Source organism: Crinia signifera, unplaced genomic scaffold (assembly GCF_055691185.1).
Source record: "Crinia signifera unplaced genomic scaffold, ASM5569118v1 HAP2_SCAFFOLD_100, whole genome shotgun sequence".
Taxonomy (NCBI): Eukaryota; Metazoa; Chordata; class Amphibia; order Anura; family Myobatrachidae; genus Crinia; species Crinia signifera.
In genome coordinates, this window is record NW_028141994.1 from 389,935 (window position 1) to 403,125 (window position 13,191).

The window sequence follows — 13,191 nt, forward strand, 5'->3', positions numbered from 1 at the left end:
CCAGGAGAAGGTCCCCCCACATGGTACACACACCGTCATCCTCCCCACTCCTCTCTCTGGGTACACACCCACACCCTTCCCGCCCCACTCTCTGGGTACACACACCCATATCCTCCCCACTCCCCCTCTGGGTACACACCCCTATCCTCCCCACCCCACTCTCTGGGTACAAACACACACCCCCATCCTCCCTGCCCCACTCTCTGGGTACACACCATCATCCTCCCCGCTCCTCTCTCTGGGTAAACACACCATCATCCTTTCCGCCCCTCCCTCTGGGTACATACCAACATCCTCCTCACCCCACTCTCTGGGTACACACCCCCATCCTGCTCGCCCCTCTCTCTGGGTACACACCCCCATCCTCCCCGCCTCGCTCTCTGGGTACACAGCCCCATGCATACTGCACCCCTCTCTGTGTACACACCACTGTCTTCCCCACTCTATCTGGGAACACATCCCCATCCTCCCGGCCCCTCTCTCTAGGTACACACACCAATCCTCCCCACTCCTCTCTCTGGGTACACTCACCATTATCCTCCTCGCCCCATTCTCTGGGTACACACCCCCATCCTCCCCGCCCCTCTCTCTGGGTACACACCCCCATCCTCCCCACCCTGGGGAGGGTGGGGGTGTGTACCCAGAGAGAGGGGCGGGGAGGATGGGGGTGTGTACCCAGAGAGAGGGGCGGGGAGGATGGGGGTGTGTACCCAGAGAGAGGGGTACACACCCCCATCCTCCCCGCCCCTCTCTCTGGGTACACACCCCCATCCTCCCCGCCCCTCTCTCTGGGTACACACCCCCACCCTCCCCACCTCCATACTTCCCTCCCATCCTCCCCACCCCCCTCTCTGGGTACACATACACCCCCATCCGCCCCGCCCATTGGGTACACATACACCCCATCCTCCCTCTAAGGCAGGCATTCCCAACCATGGTCCTCAAGGCACACCAACAGTGCAGGTTTTAGTGATATCCAGGCTTCAGCACAGATGGATTAATCAGAATCACTCAGGTACTAATTAAGTCACCAGTGCTCAAGCCTGGATATCACTAATACCTGTACGGTTGGTGTTCCTTGAGGACCGTGGTTGGGAATGCCTGCTATAAGGTGTTTATCCTATTTGGTGTGGTTAATTCGCGAGTGCGAATCATCACGGCACCGGGAGCACTTTACAAGGGACTGAATTTGCTTAAAAGCACTCACACCTCCATAGGGGTGCAAGCAATTTTAAGTGAATTTGGCCCAGCGAAGGGTGCAAGATAGGGCTCAATCAGGTGCCGTTGCAGGAGTTTAAAAGCATGAAAAGCCACCCAGATAGCACCTTGCACTCTTCAGACCTATAGGATCGACTCCAAAGGGTGCGGATACACCCCCTCTAAGGGTGCAGATGCACCCCCTGCAACCTCCAAGGGTGCCCCCTCCCCCCTCCAAGGGTGCAGATGCACCCCCTGCCCCCTCCAAGGGTGCAGATGCACCCCCTGCCCCCTCCAAGGGTGCAGATGCACCCCCTGCCCCCTCCAAGGGTGCAGATGCACCCCCTGCCCCCTCCAAGGGTGCAGATGCACCCCCTGCCCCCTCCAAGGGTGCAGATGCACCCCCTGCCCCCTCCAAGGGTGCAGATGCACCCCCTGCCCCCTCCAAGGGTGCAGATGCACCCCCTGCAACCTCCAAGGGAGAAGATGCACCCCCTGCAACCTCCAAGGGTGAAGATGCACCCCCTGCCCCCTCCAAGGGTGCAGATGCACCCCCTGCCCCCTCCAAGGGTGCAGATGCACCCCCTGCCCCCTCCAAGGGTGCAGATGCACCCCCTGCCCCCTCCAAGGGTGCAGATGCACCCCCTGCCCCCTCCAAGGGTGCAGATGCACCCCCTGCCCCCTCCAAGGGTGCAGATGCACCCCCTGCCCCCTCCAAGGGTGCAGATGCACCCGGTTCCCGCCTCTTCATCTGGGTAAAGATACACACTCCCCCTCTTCATCTGGGTAAAAATACACCCACTCTCCCCTTTGGGTACAGATACACACTTCCCCCCTCTGGGTACAGATACACCCCTCCCTCTCTAAGGGTACAGATACACACCCCCCCCCCCCCCCATCTCTCGGGGTACAGATGCCCTCCTATCTAAGTACAGACACCCCTCCCCGCTGCCCCTAGTTACCCCCAGTTGGGGACGTGCGCCTCATAGTCCCAGTACTCGCGGCTCCTCAAGCTGTTCACATCGGCATACACCCGGGCTCTGCTCCCGGCCTGCGGGCCCGGCATAACTGCGGGAAGGCGGGAAGTCAGGCCCCGCAGCCCCGGGCGAGGGAGGCGGCAGAGAGCCGCACGCAGGAGGTGGGGGGCGGTTGCGCACAGCACAGCCAGGCCGGGCCGGGATCGCAGGCTTCCGGGACAGAATCACGGGGAGGGACCGGGGCGGCGGTGCACAGCGATACCCTGCGGCTGGGAGGAGGCAGCGCATCTCCTACTGCTGTTCTACGTTACGGGGGTGGCGGCGCACAGTGACCCCCGGCGGCCGGGAGGAGGCAGCGCAGAACCCACTGCTGTACTAGATACACATACCCTCCAACATGACCCATTCCATTAGGTACAAAGGGGGAAATTTACTAAGATGTGTATTCTACATCACATGTAATGTTGCTATGGGAAACCAATCAGAATCTACTTATTTATTTAGCACACTCTAGAATCTGAATATAGTAGATAGGATCTGATTGGTTGCCCATAGCAATATCACATATGAAGTAGAATACACATCTTGGTAAATTTACCCCAAAATGCTCTGCTACTGGACTTCACTCTTAATGAATGATTACCCTCAACTTTGTTGAACTAGTTAATTGATGAGAAGGGTATTTCAACACAGGTGATGACAGTCATACAGTAATACAGTAAGAGGGAAGTCCAGGAGCAGAGCAATGTGTACCTAATGGAATGGGTCATTTTGGAGGGTATGCATACATATATCTTACAGTGGGGGCCGAGTATGGTCGCATACACATGGAGCTCCGTTCTCCCATCCATGGAGCTCCACATCCTCGTCCCCGGGAGAAGCATGGTGGAGGAGGCAGCCAGGGACAGACGGAGAGGGCGAGTGGAGGAGACGGTCGGAGGAGACGAGTGGAGGCGAGGAGGCTGGAGGGCAGAGCGCTACCGTAAGGACGTGGCAGCCAGAGGCAGGCCCCCAGCACAGAGTCCCAGGGAGCACCATCAGCCTGGGGCATACTTGCCTACCTGACCCTCTCCATGCGGGATAAAATGCGGTACTCTTTACCTAGATGGGCGCCCGCGATTGAAATCGCGGGCGTCGGGGGTAAAAATCGCGGGCATCGCGGGTACATAAAAATCTGCTACCCGCGATGACCGCGATTTTCCCATAGGGAACAATGTTAAAAAGGCTGATTGAGCGCGATTTTCATGTAAAATGCCTCAATGCCCGCGATTTGGCCATAGGAATCAATGTTAAATGGGCTACAGAGCCCAAATAGGCACAATTAACCCTTAAATGTCCCCCCACATTTTTAACGCCACCCCACGATCCACGCCAACCCAAAGCGTGGCGAGCGCAGCGAGCCCACGAGGGGCGGCGGTACGCGTCCTCCGACCTTTTCATGCTCTACTATCCACTAGGGCGTGGAGTGAGAATAGAATAGTGTGGCGAGCGCAGCGAGCCACCGAGCCCGAAGCGTGGCGAGGGGACGCGGATACCTTCACAGGTAGACGCGTCCCCTCGCGGGCTTCACAGGTGTCCGCGTCGCCACGGACACCTGTGAAGCCCGCGAGGGGACGCGTATAACTGCCACGCTTCGGGCTCGGTGGCTCGCTGCGCTCGCCACACTATTCTATTCTCACTCCACGCCCTAGTGGATAGTAGGGCATGAAAAGGTCGGAGGACGCGTACCGCCGCCCCTCGCGGGCTCGCTGCGCTCGCCACGCTTCGGGTTGGCGTGGATCGTGGGGTGGCGTTAAAAATTTGGGGGGACATTTAAGGGTTAATTGTGCTTATTTGGGCTCTGTGGCCCATTTAACATTGATTCCTATGGCCAAATCGGGTCCATTGTGCCTTTTAACATTGATTCCTATGGCAAATCGGGAGCATCGCGTCGCGGGCATCGCGGGTACATTTATGGCCGGCCGCGACGCGACCGACACGATTTCCATGTTTAACATGGGTTTCAATGGGAAATCGCGGGCATCGCGTCGGTCGCGTCGCGGCCAGACATAAATGTACCCGCGATCACCACGACGGGCGCCCATCTAGGTAAAGAGTACCTAAAATGCTCTGTTTCTGGACTTCCCTGGTAATGTATGATTGCCATCACCTGTGGGGAGCCAGGTAAAGGTGTTTAACCACAGGTGCTGGCAATCATACATTACCAGGGAAGTCCAGGAGTAGAGCATTTTCTCCCGCATGGAGAGGGTCAGGTAGGCAAGTATGGCCTGGGGACCCCCTGCCCCGACGGAGACCACCAGGTACTCCCTGGCCAAAGGAAGGAAGGACCCCGGGCTGCAACTGAAACACCCAGCAGCGGCAGCCTCCCAACTCCCCCCCCCCCCCCCCCAATGCAACTGCCGAAGCTCCAGGCTGCCCAGGCGAACCTAGCGGCGCCCCCCCCTGGGAGAACCCCCAAGGAAGGGAGGAGGTAATAGGGGGCAGTGGACCTCATCCTAGAGAGGGCCCAACTATCGCCCCCGGCCTAACTGTCTCTCTGTCTAACTGAACGGGAGATGGCCTTTTTGAGCCTCACTGCTGCCCATGAAGTAGCAAAGTCAAGATGGCGCTGCTGATGGCTGCCTAGTATCTGTGCCACCCAGCCAAAACATGTACCCCTTGTCTCCCCTGTAGTATTCCATATCTCTTCTGTTTATTTACTTGCTACCTATCTGGCTGTTGCAATCACCAAGTGGCGCCGCTGAATGGCTGCCTGGGTGCTGCACAGCTCAGTAATTATATGTTCCCCATGTCAGTGTCCCTCATCAGGATACATCTAGTGAATATCTGTACGTGTGGTATATATTTGTACTGTCACTTGTTCCCACCCTGGCTGTTGCACAGCAATCCAAACCAAATTCCTAGTATACGTAAGTATACCTGGCCAATAAAGCTGATTCTGATACATAAATATATACATACATACTTCTCTATAAACACTCTGCATTTCTCCCAACGGTGACAAACAGCAGTGCAGCTCCTACCGCTGTACATACATACATATATACTCAGCAGTGCCCCCAGAGTGACCGACGGCAGTGCAGCTCCCAATGCTGTACTACATACATTGCTATATACATATATACTCCACAGTGCCCCCAGCAGTGACCGATGGCACTGTAGCTCAGCTCACACTGCTGTACTACATGCATACCTATATAGAGTACATACATATATACTTACCTATGTACATATATACTCCGCAGTGCCCCCAGTGGTGACGAACGGCAGCACGGCTCCTACTGCGGTACTACATACAGATATACATATTCCGCAGTGCCACTAGAGGTGACCGGTGGCAGCACAGCTTCTACTGTTGTACTTAATGATGCCAATCCCGGGGCATTTTTTCAATCCCGGGATCCAGGATTGAAAAATGCTCAATCCCGGGATTCCCGGGATCCCGGGATTGGCATCCCCACCAAAAAAAAACATTTTTAGCATAGGACCCACCCCGGCCGACCCACACATCTACTTACATTAGGGTGCGGGCGGTCGGCCAGGAGTGGGTTTGGAGGTGCACGGTGCCTCCCGGCAAGTGCACCTCCATAGAAGACAGCAGGCGGGCGGAGGCAGGCGGGCGGCGGAGAAGAGGCGGGCAGGCGGAGGCGGGCAGGTGGGCGGAGTCAGGCCGGCGTGCTGGCGGGCGGCGGAGCAGAGGCAGGCAGGCGGTCACTGGTGACGTGTGGCCTGCGCAGCATGACCTCTACTGTCACGCTACGCAGGCCGCACGCTGGGTCAGGTTACGGGAACAGCCGGGCAGCGTCTGAGCGAGAGCTCAGACGCTGCCCAGCATTAGACTGCGCATGCGCAGTCTAATCCCGAAATCCCGGGATTGAAATCCCGGACTTTTTTAGGCCAAATCCCAGGATCCCGCCGATCCCGATCCCGGGATTGGCCACACTAGTTGTACTGTATACATACATACATATATACTCTGCAGTGCCCCCAGCATTGACCAATGGCAGTGCAGCTCCTAATGCTGTACTACATACATATGTATATGCCTCCTTGCAGTGCTGCCCGACTCCTTCTATGGCAAGCTGTGCTATTCATACCCCAATGTATGTCAGTATTATAGAAGTAAAATTGTGTTTATTTTATTACTGATTGGTGTGCTTCATTTCATTATTTTTTGCATATATATATATATATATATATATATATATATATATATATCTGTCCAATCCTGCCGGCACTCTGATAGTCTCAGTAGCAGCTGCTCCCGGTGCCAGAAACGTAATAGGTACAGGCTCTCCCACCAAAGCGGGAATAAACGGCACTCGTAGAGACTTGGATAAATGCAAAAAAGGTGTATTGAGAAAATACAGGTATGTGGGGGACGTTTCGGGGTATCAGCCCCGTCCTCAGCCCCAAACCTACAGCAAAAACATGCAGTGCAGACATACAATTTATACTCACCTGTACCTGGGACACGCGCCGACGCGCCAGCAGCCTCCCACCGTCCGCCGGAAGCGCAGCGCACAAAGCTTCCTGTCAGCGGCGCAAGTCACTGGTCGCTAGGCAACCAGATGCTTGCGTTCCGCCGCTCAGAGCCAACGTGCGTGTCACATACCAAGACGTGACTGATGGTGGCTGTGAATTGACGGCGAGTGACCCCAGGCCAGGAATACAATATATGAAAAATAAAAAACACACCACTCACTAGCCGAATCCAGCTCCTGGTCATCCCATCCCAAGGGACTCTTCCTCTAAGTCGACTGTCCCGAATCCAAAATACTCCGTGGCCCGCAACTGCACCACTCCGAGACCTGGTTACCAGAGGACTAGTCGACATGTCAGAGTGTCGACATGGCATGGGCGTCAGGGCATCTTGAGTCAGCAAGAAGTAGCATGTCTGAAAACCAGAATGACACAATATTAAAATAGAATAAACACTATTACAAAAACACGTAAACAGAGAAAAAGGGGGAACTGTACAAACCCAAACGGTATAATAATAACAATATAGAAGAAGCCTCAACCCAGAGCGTTCCAATTTATCTTCTCATTGAGACCATTAGGGGAAATGGTCCCCAATCTGAAGATCCATTCTGACTCACGCAAAAGTAATTTCTTGGACCTATCACCCCCCCGCAGGGACTCACGGATGTGGTCAATCATAAAATATTTGAGATCATGAATGGAGTGCCCGCTCTTCATGAAATGGCGGGCCACCGGCTGGTCAACAACCTTGCCACCTAGTGTCGAATTGATGGCCGACCGGTGGGCCGCCATCCTTTACCTGAAAGTACGGGAAGTCTGTCCCACGTAATGGAGACCGCATGGACAGACAATCACGTAGACCACATGAGACATCCTGCAGGTAAGGACCTGTCGGATGTCAAATACTTTAGACCCATGGGGATGTTTGAAATTTTTACAAACAATGAGATGCTTGCACGTCTCACACGAAAGACAGCTGTAACAGCCTGGTGCTTTCGTGTACGTATTGGGCGGTCTAGGAATACCTCTGCCTGTAATGTCAGCCTTGACTAAGCGATCCCGCAGGTTTGGACCCCTGCGGAACGCTGCCAACGGTCTGACAGTTTTTAGTCCAGATAAATCTGGATCCGTTTTCACTATAGGCCAGAGAGCATTCGTGGCATGTCTGATCACTGCGCTGGATGTTGAGAATGAACTCGACCAGGGCAGGACCGCTGCCTGATTTCTGACCTTAGGGGCAAGCAAATCATTTCTAGACATTTGGAGGACCTCCTGTTTTTGGGATAACAACATGTCGAGGTTGTAACCCCGGTCTAAGAATTTGGAAATAAGTAAATCCAACCGCGGTTCAACATCAGAATGATCACTGATGATGCGTGCCACCCGCATCATCTGCGATCGTGGTAAACCACGTTTAAGGGCTGGTGGATGGTGACTAGCACCCATCAGGAATGTATTCCTGTCGACGTCTTTGAAAAAGACATCCAAAAAATGGGCCGTGACTTCACTAAACGTAGCCGTATATTTGATGGTTGAGGAACCCAAATTGATATCATTTAACAACTGGACCAAAGACTCCTGTCCACCCGTCCACAGTATGAAAATATCATCTATGTAACGGGTGAACAGGAGTAGATGGTCACTGATCGCAGAATTCGAGAAGAACTTGGCATCCTCCTCGAAAAACATAAAAATGTTAGCGTAAGAGGGGGCCACAGGAGATCCCATGGCACACCCTCTTAACTGTAGGTAATACCCACCATCAAATAAAAAATAGTTCCTCTGTAAAGTAAGAGACAATAACTCAATAAAAAGCTTATGATCAAAAATAGAAGGATTCAAAAATTGACTGATGAATCTTTGTACTGCCTCCAACCCGCCATCATGTGGGATGGAGGTGTACAAACTGCAAACATCTAGGCATACCATAATGGTGCCAGCCGGCACCTCATCCACCTGCCCCAAAAGCTGTAAAAAAGTGGTGGTGTCCTTTAAGAAAGAAGGTTTAAGATGTAGCAGTGGTTGTAACAAATGATCAAGCAACTGAGATACCGTCTGATATAGGGAATCACGGGCCGATATAATGGGCCTTCCTGGTGGCACTAAAGGGTCCTTGTGCACTTTAGGCAGGGAATATAATACAGGCACAACTGGATGCTCCCTATACAATTACATTATATCGGCCCGTGATTCCCTATATCAGACGGTATCTCAGTTGCTTGATCATTTGTTACAACCACTGCTACATCTTAAACCTTCTTTCTTAAAGGACACCACCACTTTTTTACAGCTTTTGGGGCAGGTGGATGAGGTGCCGGCTGGCACCATTATGGTATGCCTAGATGTTTGCAGTTTGTACACCTCCATCCCACATGATGGCGGGTTGGAGGCAGTACAAAGATTCATCAGTCAATTTTTGAATCCTTCTATTTTTGATCATAAGCTTTTTATTGAGTTATTGTCTCTTACTTTACAGAGGAACTATTTTTTATTTGATGGTGGGTATTACCTACAGTTAAGAGGGTGTGCCATGGGATCTCCTGTGGCCCCCTCTTACGCTAACATTTTTATGTTTTTCGAGGAGGATGCCAAGTTCTTCTCGAATTCTGCGATCAGTGACCATCTACTCCTGTTCACCCGTTACATAGATGATATTTTCATACTGTGGACGGGTGGACAGGAGTCTTTGGTCCAGTTGTTAAATGATATCAATTTGGGTTCCTCAACCATCAAATATACGGCTACGTTTAGTGAAGTCACGGCCCATTTTTTGGATGTCGCTGTATCCATTATTAACAAGAAGATTAAAACAGATGTCTTTTTCAAAGACGTCGACAGGAATACATTCCTGATGGGTGCTAGTCACCATCCACCAGCCCTTAAACGTGGTTTACCATGATCGCAGATGATGCGGGTGGCACGCATCATCAGTGATCATTCTGATGTTGAACCGCGGTTGGATTTACTTATTTCCAAATTCTTAGACCGGGGTTACAACCTCGACATGTTGTTATCCCAAAAACAGGAGGTCCTCCAAATGTCTAGAAATGATTTGCTTGCCCCTAAGGTCAGAAATCAGGCAGCGGTCCTGCCCTGGTCGAGTTCATTCTCAACATCCAGCGCAGTGATCAGACATGCCACGAATGCTCTCTGGCCTATAGTGAAAACGGATCCAGATTTATCTGGACTAAAAACTGTCAGACCGTTGGCAGCGTTCCGCAGGGGTCCAAACCTGCGGGATCGCTTAGTCAAGGCTGACATTACAGGCAGAGGTATTCCTAGACCGCCCAATACGTACACGAAAGCACCAGGCTGTTACAGCTGTCTTTCGTGTGAGACGTACAAGCATCTCATTGTTTGTAAAAATTTCAAACATCCCCATGGGTCTAAAGTATTTGACATCTGACAGGTCCTTACCTGCAGGATGTCTCATGTGGTCTACGTGATTGTCTGTCCATGCGGTCTCCATTACGTGGGACAGACTTCCCGTACTTTCAGGGAAAGGATGGCGGCCCACCGGTCGGCCATCAATTCGACACTAGGTGGCAAGGTTGTTGACCAGCCGGTGGCCCGCCATTTCATGAAGAGCGGGCACTCCATTCATGATCTCAAATATTTTATGATTGACCACATCCGTGAGTCCCTGCGGGGGGGTGATAGGTCCAAGAAATTACTTTTGCGTGAGTCAGAATGGATCTTCAGATTGGGGACCATTTCCCCTAATGGTCTCAATGAGAAGATAAATTGGAACGCTCTGGGTTGAGGCTTCTTCTATATTGTTATTATTATACCGTTTGGGTTTGTACAGTTCCCCCTTTTTCTCTGTTTACGTGTTTTTGTAATAGTGTTTATTCTATTTTAATATTGTGTCATTCTGGTTTTCAGACATGCTACTTCTTGCTGACTCAAGATGCCCTGACGCCCATGCCATGTCGACACTCTGACATGTCGACTAGTCCTCTGGTAACCAGGTCTCGGAGTGGTGCAGTTGCGGGCCACGGAGTATTTTGGATTCGGGACAGTCGACTTAGAGGAAGAGTCCCTTGGGATGGGATGACCAGGAGCTGGATTCGGCTAGTGAGTGGTGTGTTTTTTATTTTTCATATATTGTATTCCTGGCCTGGGGTCACTCGCCGTCAATTCACAGCCACCATCAGTCACGTCTTGGTATGTGACACGCACGTTGGCTCTGAGCGGCGGAACGCAAGCATCTGGTTGCCTAGCGACCAGTGACTTGCGCCGCTGACAGGAAGCTTTGTGCGCTGCGCTTCCGGCGGACGGTGGGAGGCTGCTGGCGCGTCGGCGCGTGTCCCAGGTACAGGTGAGTATAAATTGTATGTCTGCACTGCATGTTTTTGCTGTAGGTTTGGGGCTGAGGACGGGGCTGATACCCCGAAACGTCCCCCACATACCTGTATTTTCTCAATACACCTTTTTTGCATTTATCCAAGTCTCTACGAGTGCCGTTTATTCCCGCTTTGGTGGGAGAGCCTGGACCTGTACCTATTACGTTTCTGGCACCGGGAGCAGCTGCTACTGAGACTATCAGAGTGCCGGCAGGATTGGACAGATACATGTTGTGTTTGGTCTTCCACAAAGTCCTGACACCGGTTTGCAAGGCACCATCAGTATTTATTATCTGCATGTTTGACTTTTTTCAGAACTTTCTTTGGTTTACCTAGTGTGGAAGTTCCCACTGCATACCTACAATTCACACTCAGTTATTGCTACGTCTATATTTGTGTTCAACTACCTGCAAATTACTGAGTTTGTTTGGCATTATGGAATCGCAGAATCCTTCATCCAGTGCCGACACACCAGGATGTCGACTTTTCACGGTTCCGCCATGTGATACACTAACTTACACTGCTGCAGAGATTGAAGGTATTCTGTTTAACCCTGCGGATACACCTAAGGGGCCTGATTTGACTATAGAAGATATTTTTCATCAAATACATCGTCTGCGGAAACGTGAGACTGATTACTTGTTGCATGGCACCTCTCTCTCCGAGTACTTTAGAGCTAGACGGATTCCAAGAGGCTTCAGGGTGCGGAATACGCCTACCATCGGCCGCCACAACCCTGATTTTGTGAGACGCTGGGTTGCCATTCTCAATCATTGCGCCCTCGACCTGATGGTGCTTGTTATTGATGAAGCAGGAAAGGAGCTTCAGATAACCCGCAACAAGCTCTCCGAGCTCACTAAAGAACATCATATTATTCTCAACGATGTTGCAAATTCAGCATGGATTGACAAGTTAGAAGCCCAATGTGCATCATACAAAAATGAACTAATTAAGTTCAAACGCACTAAGAGAGATACGGTTGACAATGATTATGCCGAAAATAGGGTGTACAATTGGCTGTCTGGAACTAATCAATGCCAAGAGGGTAATGATCGCAGACGTCGTCCCTGGCAGTCACGGGGTGGTCGTAGCCGCCAACACCGAGAGGCGAGGGAAGCCAATAATGATAGTGATTTTATCATTTCAGACTCTGATGATGCCACTACCTCTGGTAATGTCCCTTTAGGCGGGACGGTTTCATCTTCCAAGCCAACGAACACCACAAAGCGCCCACCCGTCGGGGGGGCCAAACCAAAAGAATTTCGGAGAAATCCAAGTCGACTTGTCAACCAGAAACAGTTATAATTAATCTCTCTTCCAAGGTACTTTCTGACCTTGAAATCCAAGTTCTGAATAAAGGCCTGACCTACGTTCCCACCAACCTACATGACCCTTTCACCTGGAAACGTGACCACCATCAACTAATGAGGAAATTGCGGCTCAAGGAGCACTTTCAATCTAGTCCTATAGTGACGTCTGATGATCCCATTTCAGGGTTCATCCGCAAAACCTCTAAATCACGTTTCGACCCTATTTCTGCTAACCCATCGATTCGGACATTTGGTAGACTGCTGGACGAATCAGTCACAAAATTTTCATCAGCACCAGCAAAAATGAAACATAATCTTACCAAGCCTGAGACACAGGCGCTGAGTGCTTTGAGTAAGTATGATGACATCGTCATCAGGCCCGCCGACAAAGGCGGGGCCATTGTCGTCCAGGACATCTCCTTTTATCGGCAAGAATTGCAGAACCAACTATCTGATCGTTTGGTTTACAAAAAATTGTCCTTTAATCCAACCGCTCAATACCAGAAGGAACTTTTGGGCATCCTGTCGAAAGCCGTCACTGCTGGGACTATTTCCCCTAAACTCAAATCGATATTGTATAGGGAGCATCCAGTTGTGCCTGTATTATATTCCCTGCCTAAAGTGCACAAGGACCCTTTAGTGCCACCAGGAAGGCCCATTATATCGGCCCGTGATTCCCTATATCAGACGGTATCTCAGTTGCTTGATCATTTGTTACAACCACTGCTACATCTTAAACCTTCTTTCTTAAAGGACACCACCACTTTTTTACAGCTTTTGGGGCAGGTGGATGAGGTGCCGGCTGGCACCATTATGGTATGCCTAGATGTTTGCAGTTTGTACACCTCCATCCCACATGATGGCGGGTTGGAGGCA

General features: G+C 51.5%; 1 protein-coding gene across 1 annotated transcript in view; it reads right to left on the bottom strand.

The window, feature by feature from the left end:
* Nucleotides 1-2,468, bottom strand: part of CSNK2A2 (casein kinase 2 alpha 2) — a 30,222-nt gene extending 27,754 nt beyond the window's left edge. The window contains exon 1 of the mRNA XM_083167887.1: nt 2,160-2,468. Coding sequence (XP_083024013.1) covers nt 2,160-2,263 — 104 coding nt within the window. The 5' untranslated portion in view covers nt 2,264-2,468. The remainder of the gene's footprint in view (nt 1-2,159) is intronic.
* Between the last annotated feature and the right edge of the window lie 10,723 nt (nt 2,469-13,191).